Consider the following 24,304-nt stretch of genomic DNA (forward strand, 5'->3'; position numbering starts at 1 on the left):
ATTTTAAAATGCAGACACTGAGTAACAGAGTGGTTAAATGGCTTGCTCAAGGCCACAAAATTAGTGAGTGATGCCACAAAATTAATGAGTGATGCCACCTACATTTGAGTACAGTTTTCCAAACCTTAAGAATGAATGTGGTCAAGAACAGAAGACAACTAGTTTCACTGTCACAGATTTCAAGAGTATCATGCTCAATAAATATTGGGAGGAACACTAAAGGTATTAATACTGAACTGGTTCATAAGAGTAGAGTAGTCATGGGAGGCAATGAGGCAACAGAAGTGGCAGGAGTTAATACAGCATTTGAATTTGCACTGTTATTATTGGGAGCCACGTTTTATTTTTAATGTGTATGTGTGTGTGTTTAGTTGTTAATGGGCCACCACTAAATGTTATTATGATCCTGGCCCTAGACAATGGCTGGGCCCTGAGAGAGGTTTTCATGAATCAAGTGAGGAGATAGGCACAGCCAGCACCCAATAGCTTGAGTCAACAGCCTACTGGACTTGCTGAGCCATGGGTGGCATTGGACCCTTCCACAGCACCGGAAGGCAGCTGCTCTAGCCATACTCACCAACAGCTCCATCAGTCCCAGGAGAGACCCTTAGATTGCAGTGAGGAGCACAGATGCCAGTCCCAAAGCTCTACCCCAGGGAGCCTGGGACCAGTGTCACCCCCACGTGGCCTGGCCTTCTCAGCTCTGCCCACCAAGATGTTGCCCTCTCCCTGGAGGTGGAGTTGGCTGTGGGTGTCTGCTGGGGTCCTTTCCTGAGGATTTATGGATACAGATCCTGGGTCTGGAAGATTGGATATTCCTTTAGCAAATGATTTCCCTTTCAATAAAAAAAAGCAGAATCAGGCTCCAGAGATCTCTGGGAAAGCCTCAGAAACTTAGAACAGTCTTTTAAAGGGTGTTCTGTCCCCTCCTCAGACAAGCAGAGATGGAGCCTGCATCCTAAGAAAACTTGGCTCACTAAGAAATGGCAATGGCTGGTCTCTTCAGGACATTTTCATTTTTGTGACATGATGTGCAGCACTGATAAACTTTCAGTACAGTTCTCCCTTTTCCTTCATTTTCCTATGTTTTTTGTTTTTCTTATTCAACACAAATGATCACTTACTGAATGGTTTCTTTCCCTTTGTAATAATCAATGGAATTAGTCTAGACATCTGTAATTTCTAATAGCTTTTTGCCCCAAAAGGTAATTAGTTAGAAGAACTTGAGCAACTCAGAATTGTTTTATTTGTCATATTGAAACCTTTGTAAACAGAGTATCTGAGTCACTTTAATTTGCTTTCTTGGCTTTTCAAGATAGCTAAGGGTATGCTGTCTAGACTATGATGCAGAACTAGCAGCAAATGTATTTTTGAAGAATTTTATGTAAAAATAATCCAGTGTCTGAAGGGCAACAGGCCAGTTGTCCTCAGTAATGGCCACATGGGGATGGTTTCAGGGGTTTTTGAGATCAGCCAGGGGTCACTGGCTTGCTAGAAGGGCTCTTAGGACTTAGCATATAGTCATATTCATGGCTCATATTTATTCTCAAAGCACATCAAGGCCAGGTCTGTAGGGAAAAGATACATCAGTAAGACACTGAAGAAATCCATATTCAGGCTTCCTATGCTGTTTTTCTCCCATGAGGGGCAACACAAATGCTCTGTCCCTAGCAGCAAAAATGCAACAACACATGTGAGACGGGCCCAGGACAGCCATTCTGAAACTTAATGCCCAAGGCTTTTACTGGGTTCTGGTCTCACAGGCCCACTCTACTTAGTGACTTTCAAAATTTCAGATTCCCAGAATCTGAGGGTATTCAGTGTCCCAAGCAGGCAAAACAGCCTCACCACTGAGGGAAAGTTTCCTATCAGTGTAGGGAATCCTAGCAACTTACCTTACAAAGCTGACTGGCTTCCTTCTTCAGTTTCCCCTAGAAGACTTTGCAACCTGGCCTGGGACACCAGTTCAGATATAGCATAACTCTGGCCAGAAGTCTGAGTGGACCTGAGCACCTGCCATGACTGAGATGGTGTCATGAGAGGAGACACACAGGAAGTACAATTCCTGAGGGTACACATGGTCCCCCTGTAGGACAGGTTAGCAGAGTTCCCAGTGTGGCCTCAAAGGTAGGAGGAAGGCTTTATAGTCAGATTAAGATGTTTGTCTAGTATTCATTTAAAATTAATAATGACCAGTAGGTAATTAACCCTACTCAGGCGTAATAAGATGGAGGTTGGAGATCTGCACCTTTTTCCTTTAAATCATCTGTCTGGAATTACCTAACTAACTGCTGAGAGTTTGTAAATTGAGATAGAGAAAGAGGCATTTTTGTTCGCAGTTTATGATATCTGAGTGGTAGGAATTGAGCTCTTTTGCCCAACACTTCAAACATACATAGTTAGTAAATTTTAAGATCCATTTAACAATAGAAATATATCAGTAGACAAATGGTCCTATAAAAGTGACCACCTAAGCATCTGAGAGTCAGGTCAGTGGTTCCAGATAAGACTTTGTTTGCCAGTTGCGCACATTACGTTTGAGACCATAACACTTAGAAGAATTGGTAGTTTCTGCTCCAAATGACTATGAATGCTAAATTGCAGTCCCTTAAATGAGAAATTGGCTTTGACATTAGAACATTTGGAAATTAAGATGAATGGACAAAGGGGAAAATGGGTCCATAATGACATAGCACTTTATAGTTTACGAAGCATTATCCCTTGGATTCCACCACTGTCCCCCGAGGTTGGCATTTTCATTCCCACTTTATAGGTCAAAAAAAAAAAAAATGGAGCTTGGAAAATACTGAAAATCACTCCCAAGAAACAACAAAGTTCAGATTCAAATACAGATACTTTGATTTCCAACTCTGCATGCTTTTCACTGCAACCTCAGGGCTCGCTTTTGAACTCTCAGCCCCTCATTTTGCTTCAGCGTGGAAACAGTTTCCAACATAGAAAGCTTAGGTGGTTCTTTGGTAGCTGTGTTTACAGCCTCCAAGTGTCCCAGGGCTGAAATTTCTGTTGCAGATATTTCTCACCTTTTCAATTCAAGGATCAGCAGAATTCCTATAGGAAGAGATAATGTTCTGTAGGTTTTTTGACAGTTGACGGTGTCCGTGTTTCTGGTAGAGTGCTATAGAAGAGCTGTTGGAACAGGGAAGAAGTTGCAAGACACAGACCTAGAAAGACTTACCAAATACTATCCAGAGGGCAGAGGTAGTTGGGCTTGAAGACAGAACCTCTGGATGTCAGAGGGACTGGAGAAGCTTGGGGCTGGCCAACACTTCTGCCCACAGAGATGGTCACCTACAAGGCTCTTGGGTCTGTTTGCCTCACTAGTAAAAAACAAAACCAAAACGCTGCTCTAAGGTACTGCAGGTTGGAAACACGGATACAGCAAAATCACCAAATGCCTTCTCTTAATCGTTTGATGATGCACAGCTAGCTAAGAATGGAAGCTGATTCTCGTTCCAAACAGAGTTGCTCTCATCACATCGCCAGGTTGACTGGCCATTTTCCTTTGTTTTAGGCTATTTAACAACAAATCTCCAGACTGTAGCCTTCCCCAGACCTGGCTTCTTGTTAATGGCATCTCTGCCGTCTCCTGAACCCATTTTCATTTCCTGCCAGCAAGAAGAGAGGGTATAAAACTGGCGCAGTCCACAGGCCAGAGGCCCCAAGTGGACACTTTTCTGGGGAGCTGGGAAGGACAATGGGCGGGTTTCTGTAACACTACACCCAGGCGGGCACTTCCTCACTTTGCTTTGGTCCAGCGCGTCTAGGACTTGGCACAAATTTGTGTGTTTGCGTTTCATTCCACTTGGCCCCTGGCCAGGAGGGATAATCTATTTTCATTTTGAAATTTCACTTGGCAGATCCTTAAAAGTCACCGGAGAACTTTTCCTGAGTAATAAAAAGCAACTTTTATTGAAAACTAATTATGTTTTTAGATGAATATGCCAGCTGTTTGAAAATGTTCTGGTCATGTTAAAGCATATTTTAATGGTGTGCTTACAAATGCAGATCCAATTGTGAAATCCTTTTTGACAGTAACTTATAAGCACTTTATTCCTAAGTGCCTCTAAGCCTAGTTCCATGCAGCTCAAGAAATCTGATAAATGGAAAAAATATCCAGTCGTTGAGTAAATCAATGATTTGGGGAATGGACAAAGATTGTAAAATTCAATACAGAACTTAACAATGTTTTTTCCTTAGGAGCTAAGACAGACAAAATACATGCAGATTTCATTCAATGAGCAGTTTTAAGCTTTTAGAAGGAATCAGGATTTCATGATTTAAGAAGGTTTGCGTTATTTTGGGTATGCTCGGTTTTGTGTCTTATGACTGAGAGCACCTTTGTATCTTTGGCTGTGTGCACACACACAGGGTTATTGTGTGTTTCCTGTGTTCTAGGCTCTGCGCTAACCCAACTGAAACATGGAGATGAATTAGACATTGTTTTTGCTCGCCAGGAATTTACAGTTTCATGGGTGGATCAGAAAAGGGGTGAGAACAGAAATGTAAGCAAGCCAATAGGATGTGTGTATAAAATAAAGGTTGAAGGGATATCTTGGGCTTGCAAGCTTGGGGAAGCAGAGACTTCTGACTGAGGGACTGAGGAAGAGCATGATTGGGGCGAGGGCTTGGAGGGTGTGATTCCTATTGATGGGTAGAATATGGAGCAAGGCCATTTGTCATTGGAGGAACAATGACAGAGCATGACGAGGTGGACAGGCATGGTGTCCAGAGGAGCATGTGAAAGGAGATGAGGCAGTATGGAGTAGATGGCGGAGGTCTCAATGTCCCCTCCAGAGCTTGTAGTCTTTTCTGTAGAGGTTTGTGAGAAGGAGACCAGCGTGCTCAGGCTTTGTTTGAATTTTGGTGGCAGGTGGGACTGGGACTAGAGGGGCCTGAAGATGGGAAAACAGACCAGTAAGCTATTGCACTGGTTCTAGGGAGAAGTGATGAGGGCTTGAAGGGGGAATGAGAACAATTATCCAGTACATTTAATCCACACACAGACTGATCCTGGCTGATTCCAGGTGATGGCAGGGATGGAGGCAGTTTTCAATCACTGGTTTTTATTGGCTTGACTTGGGGACATATCATCTCAACTCTCCACTTTGCTCTGCCTATGTCACAGCCAGTGTACACATGGACAAATTACTTGGTATCTCTAGGTTTCCTTTTCACCAGCTGTAAAACAGGGATAATAATTCTTGCCATCAATGGTAATTGCCTTGTAGGAATGCTCTACGCATTTGTGTGAGTGCTAGCATATTCTTGGCATGAAATTATTGTTAATAACATTGCTAATACATCTGCTAACATACTTCAAGATCTTCAGAAAAGTCAACACCCCCCAGTACTGAATATTTTAAGTATGAGGAAACATTCAGAAGTAATAAAAGGGTGACCTTATTTTGTTAAGCAATAATCCCTGATGGCTTCCCTCTCATTTGCAAATCCTCTGTGATTCATTTTCATTGAATTCACAGAACTTCATTTCATAAGACAAATGCAACCTCCAAAGTTGCCTTGAGAATTCCTGTTACCAGCTCAAAGGATGTTCGAAGCTCCTTAGACTCCTAGGTGGTGAGTTTCCCTGTCTGTCTGTGGGTCTCAGATGAAATTCAGGAGTATCTCGGAGCTTGGCAGACCCCTTTGCCTGTGGCCCAAGGGCCCAGTGACTGAAAGGTGCTTTGTTTTTTGTTTTTGGGGGTTTTTTGCTTTGTTATTTTTTAAGATGGTTATGGCAACTTTGAGGACAAAATGCCTTTGTTAACTGACCTCAGGCTATTGTAGTGGGTTAAGGAAATAAATAAGCCAAATTCAGGGAAGATTTAGATTATGTTTTATTTCAGGAAACCAGCCTACTCCCCTGTGCCCTCTCCCCAAAAGGCAAAAAAGTACACATTTACAAGACGCACATGTGTTGTGATATGTTGATGTCAGAATTGCATTTTTCAAAACATCTGGAGTTGGCTGGCCAGTATTAGCTAGGCTGAAAGAAAAAAACATCTAAAGCCAATGGGGTATGTTAGCTTTGCCACCAGCAAACAAACAAGTGAAACTATTCTTGAGACTTAACACCAGTTCAGGTTTTAGGAGTTTGAGATTAACAGATACACATTACTATATACAAAACAGATAACCAACAAGGACCTAGTATGTAGCATGGGAAACTATACTCAATATCTTGTAATAACCTATAAGGGAAAAGAATCTGTAAAAGGGGGTGTGTGTGTATGACACAACTGAATCTCTTTGCTGTATATCTGAAGCTAACACAACATTGTAAATAAATTATACTTCAATTTAAAAAATATAGAAAACAAAACAAAAATGTTGCTACCTTGGTTTAGGTCCTTTTGGACTGGTCCTTCACCAAAAACCAGATGAAATAGGAAATTCAGTTAAGTGAGAACTGAGCCCCACACTGCCAAAAAACGTGACTTTCTGATGGTGGTGTGCCCTCAGGAAGGGAGGCTATGGGAGAAACTCTGTTTGTGTCACTGGCACCCCAGATAATGCTGAAACACCTGACTCCAAGATGAGGAGTTCAGCAGCCAAGAGGATTGTCTGCCCACGTATGGGTGGGACCCCAGAGGCCACTCTGCTAGAAATCAGCTCTTTCCAACAAGTCATTTCAGTGAAACAATCACCTCCAGGTGTGGCATCCAGGTCCTCCAGTGGCCTGAATTTCCCTGATGCTTCTCTACCCCCAAAGACGCCAAAGGATCTGTCCCTGAGCTTCTCCAGGTGCCTTCCAGAGCAGCATTTCTCTGCATATGTGTACCCGTCAGGACTTGGCCGTGCTGAGCCAAGTTGCCTGTACACCTTCCCAGCTGGTTTCTGGTGAAGGAGCAGTCCCAAAGGACCTAAACCAAGATGGCCGACATTTGAATCCAACCAAATGGGTTGCTTTAATAGGATTGGGAAGATTTAGTCTCTGAGAGTGTGGGACTGGCCTTGACTTGAAATCAGACCACTGGTTCACTGTTTATTCCACACCCCCAAGCAGCTAAGAAGTAGAATTTTTCTTCAGAGCATAACCTCCACCTTTTCTTTGAAGTAACAGAAGAAAGGAAGCATTTGGGACATAGCACTTACTTCTGAACAGAAAGCCCTGTTTCTCTTTAGAAAGGAAGGGTTTAGAAGGCAGTTTGAATACAGATTCAAAAGCCCCAGGGTGCAATGAGCCCCAGGTGCTCATTTTTTTTATTACTGTGATTTGGAGTCAATCATTTCAGCATTTTGATCTTCTGTCTCATATAAAATGGGACAGTCTGATATCTGCCCCACCAGCCTCTTAGCATTAGTTGGAGGGCTGAAGAAGATGACCCCCCATACTATTTTTTTAAAACTCTCAAGGATTATTTATTTGGAAGTTTCTGTTTGAGATGAAGAATGTGTTTAGAGCAAAGGGTGCATGCTTATCCAGGTTAATTACCTGTCACCAAAGGCAGGAAGAAGCCAATAAGCAGACCACTCTTGTATTCAAACAATACTGAATCACATGTTTGTGGCTTCCTTTCTCCTTATGTCTAGATAGCACCAGATTAGAAATGATTTGTTTTTTTTTCCATTTTAAGCACTTTACATTTATTAACTCACTTAATCCTTATATCAATTAAATTAATACACAATTATGACACTTACAGTAAAATGAGGAAACTTAAGTATAGATGATTTAGATAATTTATCAAGAGTTACAGGACTAAAATTATAGTGGTAAAAGATGTGATTTAAACTGAGGAAGCATGATCTGATCTTTGGTCAAGAGGTTATTACTGACCCTGGTTTAGACATGCAGTTAACTTTCCATCAATGACAGTGGTCGACCTCAAACAATTATAATAATTATTCTTTTCCCTACAAGGTTTCATCTGGAGGTAGCCTCACTATTTCTTCCCATCAATGAACTGGCAAGAATAAAATAGTCAAATGTTAGCTTATTTTCACCACTCATGCCACATACTGCCCACGTGCTTTACATTATCCACTTAGGACGTTTGATTATGGACAGGTGAAACTGTTATGAACTTAGTCAACAAAATATTTGTGACACAACTCTCAAGTCCCTAGCACTGTCACCTTAGGTACTAAATACTGTAGGATCTTTCTGCCATAAAATACTATGTTTCTGAAGCCTAGTATACTTTTCTTTCATTTTTTGTAAATATTCAAATGAATGGTTATTTCATCTAAGGAACTGAGCTGGTACTCTGCAGGTGGGGGAGGGGTTCAGTAGGCTTATCTATGATCCCTGACATGGAGGGGTGCATACAGGGATTTTTCTGAAAATGAAACAGAACACTACCAATGAGCAAAAATCCAATTTGATGAAAGCAAAAGTCATACTTCCAGAGATGCCATGACTTGTGTGTTTTTGCCTGTAGGTTGTTTTCTTTCCCCTTTGGAGTGTTGCCATGGTTTTAACCAGTAGAGGCACCACCCACCAACAGATATAATTAATGCTTGGAAATTGTGGCTTTCAGTCTCACCAAGCACAGGGAAATGTCTTAATTTGACAGTGGGCCTGACCAAATGCTAATTTGTTCAGGGAAATAAAAGTAGCCAGTTATGTAGCTGTGTGGTATATTGTCTATAATCTGAAGGGAGGGAGACCAACACCTACCCAGCTATTATCATGCGTGGCCTCAGTTCTAACAACAGGGATGTTCTCAGTAAGACTAGTAAATATCCTTGCATGGCATCATCTTATAGAAATAAAACAGGGTGGGACTAGAAGCCTCTGTTCACCTCATGGGGACATCCTAGGCCACACGAGGCTCTCACAGGAAGGGTGCTCTGTAACCACTCTGCTCCCAGAGGGTGTCTGTGGAGTCATTTTCTGTAATAGGCCCTTCTTTGGCTCTTGACCTTGACATCTTACCTGATCTCAGCTCAGGAGATTGGCCCAAGTTTGGAGGAGGGGTGATGGGGATCGTCATACTTTGAGATGAGCCACTGAAAATGGAAGAGAGTAGGAATAAAGTTACTGAGTATCGACTATGTGCTTGGCACTCTGTTAGGCCTGCATGCCTGCCATCTCATTAGAACCTCCCAACACCCTAGGAAGTAGGACTGAGTATTATATTTCCACTGAGTGATCAGCCAGTATTCCCAAAGCCATGAAGTAAGCATGGAACCAGAATTCAAGCCCAAGTCCATGTCAACTTCCCACCTTGTGATCTCTTCACTACATCAAGGAAACTCCTACTCCATCTTTCCCTGTTGAATCCCAAAATGACACAGATGATAGCTACTGAGGACAGGCCCTTCTCTTGGTTGCCCATTGTCTTGATGTTGAACATGTTCACCAAAACCATTTCAGAAATTAAGAAGATTTTAAAAGTTCAGCTCAGTGTTTACCAATGAAAAGAGGCTCTTTTCCCTTCTACTTCCACCAAATAATGAAGGTAATGAAAACTGTCTACCAAAATGTTGTTGCTGTTTGGTAGCTAAGTCATGTCTGACTCTTTTGTGACCCCCTGGACAGCAGCCCACCAGGCTCCTCTGTCCATGGGATTTCCCAGGTAAGAATACTGGAGAGGGTTGCCATTTCCTCCTTCAGGGGATCTTCCTGACCCATGGATCGAATCCACATCTCCTGCATTGGCAGGTGGATTCTTTACAGCTGAGCCACCAGGGAAGCCCCACCTACCCAAACAGTCTCTTGTGAGCCTGATTTTCTATAAGTTATTTGCCTTTATATTTTTGTGTGACTTCAGACCTTTTGAATATATACAGAGAAACAGGTATGACAATGGGAAAAACCCTCTGAGAGCACCTACTGTGTCTGGTGGGTGAGTCAACGTGGATCCAAAGTCGCAGAGCAAGCAAGTGGGAGCACTAGAACCTGACTCTGAAGAAAATCTCAGTGTGTGCCTACAGCTATAAATTAGATGACCCAAACTCTTTAGGGGGAGGTTCAGATAAGAATAGACTGTTGAATTCTGCAGTGGCTTGACAGATCAGAGCAAGTGGCTTGTGTGGGAACCACATACATCTTAGGCATTAAAGCAAGCATTACACTGTGTTATCTTTGATGGTAAGAAAAACCAAAGAGCTGGTAAAATAATTATTCCTGAAAGAATGAGGACAGAAATATTATCTAAGATTGTCTGATACCCCGTTCTATTTGAGGCTCTTTGGCTATTTTTGTATATAACTATCCTTTCTTTAGTTATTCTGCCTTTCAGTCCTGCATTTAGCTCTTTGGAATTTTAACAAGTCTGTGTTTTTTATTTCATTCTGTCTTGCATTTTGTTAAAACACAGTAACACTGCACTTGGAGTGGAGCAGGGCTAAATCATATAGTGGTTATAGTTTATCATTTTTCAAAGAGGTCAAAGGGTTGGTACATATTAGAATATTAAAATTTGTTTTTCCAGTATCTCTACCTTTTTCCTGCTTATTTAAAGAAATGAATGCAATCCATCAGAGATGATGCATTTCTCTTTGTGCACATGAGTTACAATCAAGACTGTAGCTCCATATGTTCCAATGTATTAACTTCAAGACTTCTGTGATAATATGCATATGAATATCTGGCAGTGTTTTCCTATGTGTGGATGTTTCACTCTCCATGTCTTGTTAAACAGTAAAAACTTACATTTAGTAATGACCCTTTGAACTGTGGGTGAGGGGTGGGTGTGTTTGTGAATGTGTCAGGGGGGTGCACATGATGAATTTCCTCTTTTCTTCCTCTTTCTGCTCTCTGCATTTTACTGGAGGTCCCTGAGTTCTTTCTTCTCCTAAACAAATCTACTCACCCAACAACAAAGAACACTGAGGATATACCCATGTAGAAAACGCAGAAGCTCTAATGTGATCTATAAAAAGGACTTCGTTTGGGGATCACAGGAGGGCATATTAATTATATGATTGAAAATGGAGTCCTTAAATGGTTTCTATCACAAGTAGATTCCTAAGTGATTAGGGGTGTGGCATCCTGGCAAAGAATGGGGAAAAAAACCCACTAAATATAGAATGGATTAGCCTGAAAGACTTTTAAAAGAGTTGAAGTGAAAGTCGCTCATCTGTATCCGACTCATTGTGACCCAATGGACTACACAGTCCATGGAATTCCCCAGGCCAGAATACTGGAGTGGATAGCCTTGCCCTTCTCCAGGGGATCTCCCAGGGATTGAACCCAGGTCTTCCACATTGCAGGCAGATTCTTTAACAGCTGAGCCACCTGAGCCTCTAAATAGAGAATGGATTAGTTTGAAAGACTTTTAAAAGAGGGTGTAGAAGCATAAATGAACGTGTTCATAAGAAATGTATAGAAAGGAATCTGTAAATATGTGGTTTTATTACGTTCTTTTCATTTTACTGGGATTTCTATATAGAAACAGCCTAAGAATCCAGTAAGAGGTGGGGTTAGGGCTAGAACTTGGCTTGTAACCAAGTGTCTTACCTGTTTTTCCTGATAAAACTTTATTATTATATAATGTTAAGTACTCTGCATGTATACAAGGTATATAGAAGAAAACAAAGTTAAGGCATAATTTTGCCACCCGGAAATATTGACCTGGTGGCTTATTTGTACATGTATGTGCATCTAGGAGACAAGAATTGGGATTTTCATTGCAATCAGCCTTGCACCTTGTTTAGCTCCTCTTAAAGTAGTATCGTGAACATTATCCCATGTCATCCGATTGCTTCAGAATTATCACTTGAAGCTCTCAGTGCTTTTCTCCTAGTATGCGCCACCCCTTTGCAAGGTAACAGTGCCCCAATGGAAACATGGCATTTGCTAATATTCTAAGCACTTTTGAATATTTACAAAAAAAGGTGTTGTTGTATGGAAGAGTCACCTTAGTGTTTCCTTTGTGTTTCTGTTTTGTTTTTGCATCAGGTCCAAAGTAGAAAGATATGGAAGGGGAGTCTCTATAGCTGTTTGGCTTTAAGCTGGCTCAGCTTCCCTTTTTACCCCCAGACTTGTTATGATCACCTTCTGGTTTCTTGTCTGTAAAGTAGGAGTGCCCCTCACTGGTGAAGGGAGGATTCAATGAAGATTCTGGATCCTTTAACATGGAGGACTTCGGCTAAGTAAATAAAAGACAAGCTGGGATTTCCCAAGCTGTCTCTATATGGCATGGCAAGGGGTGATCTTTGTGCCCAGCTCCCTGCCTTACTTAGATGGGCTCTTGGCAGATTATTGCTCTGGTAAATATTCCTTTATCAATGTCCTTTTGTATTATAGATCAACTAATGATCAGCACTCCTAGGTTTCCATGTTGGCATGTTTCTCATCACTCTATGACCTTGAACCAGTCATTTCCTGTCTGTGTCTTCCTCTCTAAAACATTGGAGTGTCTTGGGATTTCCCTGATGGTCCAGTGGTTAAGTTTCCATGCTTCCAACACCAGAGGCACAGGTTCAATCCTTGATCAGGTAACTAAGATCCCATATGCCACATGGCACTGCCAAAAAATAAACAAACAAATAAATAAAATGCTGGACTGTCTGAAGATTTGGACTAACTGATCTCCCCAGACCTACAAGTTCTAAAATTGTTATCCATCTATCGTATTCCAGACAGTGAATGGCTGACCACATGTGAGCATCTGATGTTCCATAGGCATATATGGGGAAGTGGAAGACATTTTCTAATTTCCACTCACCACTTGCTCCATGGACCGCCCTCCCTCCCCTGCCCTGGATTTCTTTTAGAAGTCAAGTGCTTCATGGCTTCTTGTAAAACATTTTGATGAGTTAATTTAAAATGGATCAGCAACATATCAACTTTATTTTACTTGAAATGTCCATTGGTTAAAAATGAAACAAAGACTTTGGCAAATGTTTTTAAAAGTATTTTGAAACTTAACCCAGACTTCCTGCACCAGTGCCTTTATATGACTCTTATGTTTACTGTTCTCATCTCTTTAAATCCTAAGGCCTGCAGTGTCTATAACAATTGTTGTTGTTCAGTTGCTAAGTTTTGTCTGACTCTTCACGACCCCATGGACTGTAGCCCGCCTATATATGCACTAAGAACCAGTAGATATAAGCTGACAGTCAAGCTGTTTTATTGGCAGGGAAAAAAGCATGCACTGTATCGCTTGTCAATGTAAAATAATAGTAGCCAAAGCTAAAAGTGAAGAAATATTAGTAGAAATGGCTTCTTTGTTAGTAGCGTGTGATGGTGCTACAGGCAGACGAGGAGCATAGTCTTCTCTCTATGTATATTCTTCATTAATCTTGAATCCCAGATAGGTTTTTCACTGAAAATTCTTTTTCTCCTTTGGATACCTGCTTGTGTTTATAAGATGACACTTAGTTTTCACACAGCTATGGACTAACCTTTTCTCTCTCAAGCCTTTAAAAAATGAATATTTCATAGCATCATTCGCCTTCCTTTATACTCAGAGTGTTTTGGAAGATGAATAAGAGAACACAGTTTGCAAAGCCAGACAGAATCCCTTCTCTTACTTTCATTGTATCAATCTGAGTGTTGGTTTTGCTGAAAGGATCAATGCCGTTTATCTGTTGGAGCACATTAAACCCCTGCCTAAAGGATTTAGGCTAGTGTTTTCCCTTCTACAAAGAAATTACCACTGACATACAAACAGCATAGTAAGAGGTTTAAGGCATTTTATCGATTTACTTCATTCATTCATTCATTCTGCATTCCTGATATCTTCTGTCACATGTAGAAGACAGACAAATAAATGAGTCATGACAATACCATGCCCTGTAACAGAGAAATGGCCAGGATGCTGTGGGAACTCAAGCAATGAGGGACTCTGCCATCAGGGATGGTTTCTCAGACTGGATTTGCTTCTTGAAGTCTGAGGGCCAACTCACTGGTAGAAATTGGTGGGGAATGATGTCCTAGTAGGTAGAAATAGATTGTACCAAAGCACAGAAATGTGAAAGGATTGGCTGAGTTTGGAAAGAAGGAAATTTAGCCTGTGTAGTCATTGGTATGCTGGCAGAGAGGCAGACAGAGGCAGGAGTGGGGTTCCTGGAAGCAAGAGAAGCTTTAGACATTTTATTATTTCTGTTAGAGAATGCTTCCCTGATAGCTCAGTTGGTAAAGAATCTGCCTGCAATGTGGCAGACCTGGGTTCGATCCCTGGGTTGGGAAGATTCCCTGGAGAAGGGAAAGGCTACCCACTCCAGTATTCTGGCCTAGAGAATTCCATGGACTACAGTCCATGGGGTCACAAGGAGTCGGACATGACTGAGCGACTTTCACTTAGAAAAATACAAAGCTCGTTCAAGTACGTATTTCACTGTGATCCTGTGGTTCTGCATGAAGCCTTCCTGATTCACATGCAGAGACAAAGGCATTGAGAAAACTTATGTTGGCAGGAAAGTAGGCTATTCCTCATGAACTCCTGCTCACCCTTCAAGACCTAGCTGAAATGACACTTGCAAGGAAGTCTCCCTTGATCTTTGACTTGCCGGTATCCTCACAAAGCACTTACCACACATTATAGGTGTCACTTGTGTTTTTTTTTTTTTTTTTGCCACACCACACAGTATGTTTAGTTTCTCAACAGGGATCAAACTAGTGCCCACTGCAGTGGAAATACAGAGTCTTAACCACCAAACCACCACAGAAGTCCCAGGTGTCACTTTTTTGAATTGCCTGTCTTGCTTATTGCTATATCTCAAAGCCCAGTGTGGTTCCTGATTCCCAGAAGAAGGTTAATATATATATATATATATGTATATATATTTTTTAATTTTAGTAATTTTTGAATATACATTAAGTCCACTAAAACTGTATGAAGGATGCAAGTACAACCTTGAGCATATATGCCAAAAACCAATCTGTTAGCTCAGAGAGCCAGGGAAAGGGACACAGTTTGAACCTTTATATATAAGACATGAACTATAAAGCATGAAGTTGAAGGGTTTTGGTTTTCCATTTGCCTTTCATAGCCCAGGGTCACATCCCAAATATTTCTGCCTGGGAATATTGTGTTGTTTGCAGGGTTTTTTGTTGTTGTTGTTGTTTTCTTGCTGTTATTTTGATCAACAACCAATACTTTAATATGATGCTAAACTGAGTTATATTAGATCAGCTAGAAATCTTTTAGGCTTTCAAATCATGGACATTACATATTCAAAACAGGACCTAATGTTTCAGAGCTTCATATTCTACTATAATTATATGGTTCAATGCAAGTGATTATATCTCTTCTTCAGTAACGGGCTGAAAAGTTTTGGTTTGCTGGTTCCCTCATAATTTACTGCCTAGGTATAATAGGCCAGTCTTGCGGAAAAAAAGATGATAAATGATGCTGGCTAGGATTCATAGATTTATTAAATTTCTATCAAACAGTGCAACAAAAAAAAATCTGCTTAAGTTAGAAATGGGCTCAAATTTTTTAATCAAAATTCATGAGTCCTGATGCTTGGTTCAGTAGGTCCAAGGAAGGCTTGAATTGAAGACTGATTAAAGAAAATAAAAGGCTTATTTGAAGTAATTTTTCAATGACGGCTTTTAATTGGATGTTAAATCAAATTCTTATCTGCCTTTGTGCAGATAGCACATTATATAAAATACAGTTAGTGCCACTACCACTGTAACGGATACACTGAATAACAATTTACTTCTCACTTTACACTGAGGGGGAGAAGGGCTCCGGTTGTCAGCCTGTCAGGAATTAAGTATGTAAATTAATGCTTAAGTGTATGAATATGAATATGATTTACAAGAGGCTCAGAGTGTTGTTGGGGGGAAATCCTGAGGTTTCTCTTTTCCCATCAAGGTTAACAAGTGCTTGGTGACCTTTATGGACTGTGCGTGCAGGTATGGGTGTGCCCACGTGTGCACTTGGCCACCGAGCTTTGGCCGGGAGCTGAAGTTCTCCGGAAGAGCAAATCCTGGACTCATTCCAAAACGTCCCTTTCTGCCATCCATGAATGTCAGCCCATAAAAGCAATTTCATTAGCATTTCCTCATTTTCCAGTCTAAGCAGTGAATGGGGCCTAATAGTATGGGCCCCCATCCATCCTTTGCAGAGGATGGGTGCTGTGCCTTGGAGAGGGAGGGTTTTGGGGTGGGTGGGTCAGGGAGCATCCCAGTCAGCAGATGGGAGCACCTGGGACCCTGTTTGGAGACAGCGGTGGACGTTTCTGGAAAAGCGTGTTTCCCATTGGAGGCTGGGCGGGGGGAGGGAAGAACAAATGCCTCTTTCACAGTTGACTGAGATCTGGGCAGTTTGCAACAGTTAATGGAACTTTCCTAAGTGCTGAGTTTAACTCCCAGGATAGCGTTTACAAGTGGAGGGAATGGAGTTTGCATAGACCGGTTTTCTCATATACATTTTTAATGGTAGATCTTTAGTAGACAGCTCATTAATTTCATGGTTCTTTATTGCCAAGAATAATATCCTTTAGGCTTGGGAAAAGTTTCTCCCATTTTTGTTCTAATTTTCAGAGGAACTGTAAAAGCTGTGCTTCATAGAATTTTAAAAGGGGAAACCCCAGCCCAAAGTTCAGCCACAAACACATCTTCATTTTCCTGTTCTCCTAAATAGAATTGCATGTGTATTGGCCTTTCATGTTTGAGATTATGCACAAAGTAATCATTCTGCTGCTTGAGAATTGTTCAAGGTAGTGAAATTTATGTTGCTTGACAAGTCTGTTTTTATTGCATATTTTGTTGACCTTTTTTGAGAGTAGACTTTAGTTTAATTGCAGATTTTAATTTCATTAATAATTATACTGACATCTGTTCCACAATCCTTGAGCACCTACTTTGGGCAGGCTAGTTACTTTATAAAACCTGGAACATCTGAGGAGTGGCCCGAGGCCACATGGGTGGGAGTGACCAAGCTGGCACCGTGACCCCACTTGCCCTGAACCCAGACTCAATGCTCTACAACCCCATGCAGCACACTTGCCTTCCTCATTTTCTCACAGCGTCTACAAGGTAGCTGGCATTGAAGCCTCTTTTACAGATGAGAAAACTGATGTTTGAGAAGGTTAAGTGATTAAGAGTGTAGCAATTAAGATACTGATACAGAATCTGAGCCAAAATCTTTCTGTTTCCTCCCTTCACTCCTGTCACCTCCCCTCCTTACATTGTGGGCACTTTCTTCACCACAGTGCTGGATCTCACACCTCTAATATTCATTCAGAGTGATCCTTTCTGTTATCTCATCTTTCTTGATTTTCTTTTTTGAGGGGAGAACATTTCCCGCCCTTCTTTCGAGAACTCTTTCCTTGACATTGTATGTTGCTTGTTCTCATCTCCCCTTCCCATCTGTCATCCACTGTCTTTCCTTGCCCCAGCCTGGTGGATCAGTTCAGTGTTTTGACTGTGAGCAAACTCAGCCATCAGATTTATTCATTCTCCGTGTGTCAATTCTCTTAACCAGGTGGTTGACCTGTGCCCTCTCTCCCAGACTCCCTTCTTGCACTTCCAGTTGTCTTCTGCTTGCCCCGGATTAGGATTTAAATCTGGGTTTTACAAAGTACTTACTGTATCACATTGGGAAAGGCAATGGACATCTCTAAGTCATACTTTTCCCAGCTGCAAACTAGAAATAATGAGTGCCTCATAGAGGTTTTGTAACAATTAAAAATGAGATAATGGAGGTAGAGGACTGAACCCAGTACCTGGCACACAAGAAGCACTTAGCAAATGGTAGCTGTTGTTTCTGTTTTTGTTATTAGCACTCACTATTAGGCCACATGTCATAACCTGCCTTGTTATTCTTTTGTTTATTTAATTGAAATATTGTTGATTTATAATATTATGTTAGTTTCAAATGTACAGCAAAGTGATCCAGTTATACTATATGTGTGTGTGTGTGTGTGTGTGTGTGTGTGTGTGTATATATGCATATATATTTTTTTCAGATTCTTAATGTCTATGTCTCATCTCCCTGAGAGACCTTGAGCAACTTGAACTGGAGATATCTGTATATCAGTCTGCCTCCATAAAGCAGCATACCCTTGACTCCTCTTTTGGTGGCAAGCATTTACAGGATTCATTTCCATTCTTTGAACTGAGTATAACAATTTATGCATATTTCCCAATTCTCGAGTGTTTACAGATCATAATTGAAAGTACATAAAGATATCATGTTTACAGCACAGACATGTTTAAAATTCTGCACTAGTACTGTTGCCTAATATTTCAAGGAACGAGCCAGTTTCTGTACAGAACTGCTAGTCTCACCGACATTTTTGATGCAGTTACCGACTTGCTTTGGTCACATGTGGCCAGTTCACAATGCTGGATTTGAAGTGATGTGCAGCTAATAAATTAGCTGGATAGCCATTTGGGTCCTTTCCCCCATCTTGTTTTTGTTGTTCAGTCACCCAGTCATGTGCAACTCTTCTGAACAGCTAATTCATTAGCTGCATTCCAATATATATGACAGTGAAATCTTTCCCTCTATGCTCTCATGGTATTTGTCAAATAAAATTGCCCCGGGAATGTGAAAGTGTGGTACTGGGATTCCTAGACTCGTGGTGCATTTCTGCACAGCTCTAAGATGCCCTACTGACTGTAGCAGACAGTGTGTGGCCGGGTCAGCCTTCCTCTAGGAGAAGACACATTAGAGCATGAGAAGGTACTGAGCCGGCTCTGGGAGACAGCGCATGTGACTTGAACGTCACTGTGTATGTGGGTACCGGTGGACACAGAAGCTTCTAAATACAGAAGCCACCATCTCGTTTTGGGTGGCCATATGTCTAACTAATTGTGACGCAGACAACCCTCACCTTCTTAACGAGCCCTCTTGGATTCTGCCATGATCTGTTTGTTCACTGTCCAGGCCCCTGAGTGTACTTTTCTCACTCCTTCTTCTCCACTAATTCATAGCCGCCTTCCAAATACAACAGAGCCAACAAGTCATTATATGGACTTTGTGAGTTCTAGCCTTTATCCACTGCTAGACTGTGCACCGATCTCCATATGTCCAGTACTCAGCACAGTTCCTTGAACCAAGGATGAGCTTTCTCAGTGTTTATAGGTAGAAGAAAGAGAATAGGGGAAGGGGGTAGAGTGAGGAAGGCAGGCTGAAGGGGGCAATTTAGTCAAACCACTGGGGGATCAAACAACTTGTTTAACAACTATGGAGTTTGCACATCTAGTTTTATTCCTGAATAGCATCCCAATTAAAAAAAAAACTGTATTTCAAGTGAGAGAATGTCATGGTCACATTAGTATTGAACGAGCCACAACACGCCCCTGATTTAATTATGTTATGTGAAAATTTAAACAGTGATGTAAGGACATAGCCCTTTTGGGGCATTTGCCGTTTTTTAATTTAACCTTTGTGGCAGCTAAAACCATCTCCTCAGTAAGGCAACATTATCTTGTGAAGACCCTAATGACCATTGGCAAAAATTCCCATTTTTCTTTTAATGGCAGAGAAGAAAAGTAGTGTGTTACTTGCACAGATATGTTTCTAATTATAGTTTTTGCATTATACTGTTTTAATTGTCTTCTTAAATGCAGGATTTGACATTCTGCCAAGAACTTCTCAATGATTTCTTCATTAAGAAGAGGATTTGTAGACATCGACTCCATTTCTTAAAAACTGTACCTTTTAACAACATTCAAATCCCCTCTCTCCTCCCAGAGTCCCGTCGCAGCCGATGCTTCTCCTTTCCCAGGACACCTCACCCCCTGTGCCCAGATGCAAAGGCCAGAGTCGGGAGCGCTTGAGCAGCCATTAGTAAGGCTCACTTCTCCTTTTTCAGCGCTAAGACCTGGGGGGTGATGTGGTGCCATAGCTGTTGGTCTGTGGGGGAGGAAATAGGATGAAATTAAACTCTACCAGAATCACTCAAGTCCACAGTTTCATAGTATGCATAATCTTTTTTTCCTTGTCTGGAAATCATGAAACATGTCCTTTATTTCTTGTTTTACAAAAATAACTGCCTCCGAGTGTTGATAATGCTAGTTTAAATTCTTCAAAAGAATCCGAGAATTGTAACTGCTCTGGTAGTTCTGCGGCTATTTTTAAGCTTGTGTTTTGACTCAGAAAATTATACACTGTGGAGTAAATTGTATGCACAATTATATATTGCTGGAGGAAACTTGTGAGTCAATAACCTAAATGGACTTAGGAAGCCACCTCCCAGTCACAGGGCCCAGCTGATTTTGTCACATATGTGCCTGGTGTTATATGCTGTGGCACATCTTTATTTATCTCATTAGTCTGACTTTTTTTTTTTCCTGTGATAGCTTTTCTGATTTCTTTGGTTGGCAAAGCATCAACATTGGTCTTTTGAGGGAAGACAGTGCTGTGTCTGTTTTGGTCTCCTGGAATGCCAATGTGTATCCTGCATTTTACCAGGTGGCAGAGGGCCCCTTGTCATTGTTGATTATGACTGGGATAGCTAGTGGACTCTGAGGGTCTATACAACGCCCTGAACTGAAAATCTTTTTCCTAGATTGCTGACACCATGTTGAAGGTTTGCTCTAAATTCCATGGAAGCTGTTCCTACCTGGTCTGCCACTTAAGACTTTCAAACATCTTTCCCACTCTTTCTGGAAAAGTCATCATCTTCCAATCTTCCTAAATGTTTCTAGCTAAAATGTACATAGTGTAAACTCCAAAATGGCCCTATATTTTACCAATTTTTTTTTCCTTTTTTTTCCGCACCTGAAGGAATATTGCGATACGGGCCTTCTGTTTCTGGTCAAGATCTTCCCTTTCAGTCAATCAGGGCTGTGATCAAGAGTAGACCAGGAAAGCAGAAAACACAGCTGTAAGCTTCCAAAATCACTGGACCTAGTCAAATGATCTTCCAAATCCTATAAAAGAGCACTAATGTACAATACACATTGATTATACGAGCCCTCATTATCCTACATATAATATGCAATACACACTAGCAGCCATACCATTAAGACTTTTTTTTATCTCTATTAATCTAATAAGCTAACTTTAATAAGCATTAATTCAACATTTAATTACCAATAATTGTGTTTGGCTTCTTAGAGTCCTAAGAAACTTTGGGGAATTGATTTAGTTTTCCAGATCTCTAAAAAGTATTTTTTTTTTTTCTGGGAAATGCGAGCTGGTATCTGGTTTTTTTCTTCTTTATAAATTTCCCTGTAGCAAAGACCATCAGGGTCATGCCCTTGACCTGAGAATTGCCCTCATGTGTATACCCGTTCTTTAGAAATAGCCATTGTAAAATCAAAACCCCTGGAGATCTCAGAAGGAGTTTCATGGTAACAGTCTTGGGACCAGAATACTCTTGATCTTATTTTCTGGGTTTTAAACCTCTCCTACTCCTCAAGATAACGCCCTAAAAAATTGAGGTTTATCTCTGAAGCGACTGGAAATCACAAAATATCAATTCTTGTGGTGGTGGAAAAAGGAGGGAAAAAAGGGGCGGGGGATGGGGAGAAGTTTTATTTGTTTGCCTTGAGGATCCAAGGGCTGTTTATGGGCTCCTTGTATGGATCCAAACATCTGACATTTCTTGATTCCAACTAATGGAATGAGTCAACTTTGACCCTTCTTTCTGCTCTGTCCCTCCCCCATTTCCTTTCCCAGAACCAGTAGGATGGAATCCTGTTAGAAAATCCATTCAGCCTTAGTGTATAGGTTATACATTGTTGAGGGAACCATTAGCCTTCATTGAAGTGGTTGTGTAAAAGGGCTGAAAAGTGGTAAATTCTCATGAGTAGAAGCCCTTTTCTTTCCTATTGAGAAACGGTTCAATTTAAATGAACCATTAAGGAATACAGGAGGAATAATATGTTAACCCCTGTCCCCCTCATCCCAGAAATCATAATCTATTTGGAGGGCTAAGAGAAATATACAAAGAATTATGATGAAATAACAGGGCTGTCCCCATAGCATTTTTATGGGCTGTGGCTAAATCTGATGAAGACATGGACATGCTGATTGGGTTCAAGCTTGTAGATGGGGTTTTTCATGTTGATTGTAGTGGTGATTACATTTTTGCAGTTGTCAGAGCAAGTTAAGGGGATAGATTAATATTTGAAACTTCCTGATCGCTTTCCATCTTGGCATCAGGTTCTTGTTTTACCTGAACTCACACCAGAAACTCTCATTTTCAATCACTTCTTTCCATGTTATATATTTACTCCTGTCTTGATCATGACTGAAACTACTTTTTTCAGTTCTGTTTGGAATGATACTGAGGCAGTTCAAGGCTTTGTCTGTGCTTAATTATGATATTTAGTTACAGAAAAACATTTCTGTTTTTCCCAATCTATCTTAATCAGAGCCTTGGGTCTGACCTCCTAGCTGTGGATCCCAGGGTATTTGTTCCTTAACAAAATAACTGAGAGGTTCCTGTTCAAGTTACACTAAATCACAAACTGATGGGGGTGATAGCTTCTACAGTGAGCTGGGATTGGATGTTGTTTGATTTTTGACTCTGTGGGCCAAATTTCTTGACAGAAAACATAAAAGACAGAGGAAGTCATTGCACATCTGCAGATAGTCTGAAGTAAGATCACAGTACCACAGTGACAGCATCTTATTCTTTAAGCAAAGGAAGTATTTAGACTTTTCTAACAACAGTATCCAAAATATGTAAGCATTGTTAAAAATATCATATAGTGAAATATCCATGTATATGTTTATATTCATTGGTATATGTTTATGTAAAATAATACTTATATATAATATATTATTAAGTATATTAATATTATTATATTGGTGGTTATATATAAAATATTATATATTATTAATTGATATTTTATAAATAATATATAATATCATACTCTTTGTGACCCCATGGACTATAGCCTGCCAGGCTCGTCTGTCCATGGAATTCTCCAGGCAAGAGTACTGGAGTGGATTGCCATTTCCTTCTCCAAGATCTCTTTTTCCTGACCCAGGGGTCAAACCTGGGTCTCCTTCATTGTAGGCAAATTCCTTACCATCTGAGCCACAAGGGAAGCTCATGTACACACACACACATATATATGTATATATCCATCTCTCTGTCCGCTTGTGTCTACCAAGCCATCTTATGGGACATTTCTTAAATTTTGCTTGGAATTCCCAAATACTTTCCCTGAAACAAACATGCCATTGGTCATCTGAGCCCTTTGCTCCTTCAAGCAAAATTAGTAAAGCAAAACAGCTGAAGTTGGAATATCGACTAGATATAAGGTTTACGATTAGTGATTATTTACAAGTTTGAGGTACTGGGCTTGACAAAATATTGAAAGAGCAGGCCTGTATCAGTGAGGAGCAGTGTAAGAGGGTTAGAATATACTAGGCTTTGGAGTATAACAACCTGCATTTACATCCAGGGGCTGCCTCATACTCCTGTGGGCAAGATATTTAATTACCCTGAGTCTTATTTTTATTATCTGTAAAATGGGGATAATAATAACACCTACCTTAGAGGATCAGTAAGGATTACACAGAATAAACCTTGTGAAGTACTTAGCACAAAAGGTTAGCTGTGTTTTATATGGTTTATATACCATACCATATGGTTTATATGGTTTTATATACCATTTAAATAGAGCTTCCTTGGCCAAAGAACAGAGCTGGCTAAAGTTGGCAGACAGCAAGAACAGTTAGATGAGTATAGTAAATACCTCTCCTCATTGTGCCATGTACCTTGAACTGGGATCACGTGTGAGTTACTTATGCTTGCCTCTTAGCTGGTGAAGTATGAGTCTTCGGAGTTTGATGCCTCTGGGATGTTAACATTTAATGTGATAGTGGTTATTTGTGTCCTTTATAATTAATAAAGAACTGTTGGAAATAAAAAAGAAGACAATTAAAAGATTAACTTATTTTCCTATGTTATCTTGATATTAGTGAATCTGAGTACTTACTCACCATGTCTGAATAGTATTGAAACCTGCCTGGGGATAGTGACCAAAAGTATAATTTTGAATTTTAAATATAAAATCAGTGAAACAAATGTTTTGTGGTGAAAGCTTCCTTGCTTTCTGGCTGATTAGATCTAGATGGCTGAGAATGAATATTTTGAGGGCTCATGTGACAGCTTTGCATCCAAAATTTTGCGATGCCATGGACAGTAGCCCACCAGTCCATGGGGTTTTCCAGGCAAGAATATTGGAGCAGGTTGCCATTCCCTTCTCCAGGGGATCTTCCTGACCCAGGGATTAAACTCACGTCTCCTGTGTCTCCTGCACTGGCAGGCAGATTCATTATCACTGAGCCACCTGGGGTGCCCCTCATGTGAAACTGAGATACTAAATACAAGGAATGAACTCAACTTCTCATCATTCCATTTGACCCACTGACCCTGGTCACAGTGAATGTTTAGAAATGTCAGGGAGCCATTGCATAAGTACATAGTGTTCAATGAAAGGGTCTGAAGACTTGAGTTC

General features: G+C 40.8%; 1 protein-coding gene across 8 annotated transcripts in view; it reads left to right on the forward strand.

Annotated features, from left to right (window-relative positions):
* The window catches only part of AFF2 (ALF transcription elongation factor 2), a 538,050-nt gene that overhangs the window by 252,866 nt on the left and 260,880 nt on the right, over positions 1-24,304 (forward strand). For 4 of the 8 annotated variants that reach the window (XM_061135862.1, XM_061135864.1, XM_061135863.1 and 1 more), the window contains one exon: positions 19,575-19,670. The exons of the other annotated variants lie outside the window; for them this stretch is intronic. In XM_061135862.1, coding sequence (XP_060991845.1) covers positions 19,575-19,670 — 96 coding nt within the window. The remainder of the gene's footprint in view (positions 1-19,574; positions 19,671-24,304) is intronic. 8 annotated transcript variants of the gene reach the window in all.

Source organism: Dama dama, chromosome X (assembly GCF_033118175.1).
Source record: "Dama dama isolate Ldn47 chromosome X, ASM3311817v1, whole genome shotgun sequence".
NCBI classification, from domain to species: Eukaryota; Metazoa; Chordata; class Mammalia; order Artiodactyla; family Cervidae; genus Dama; species Dama dama.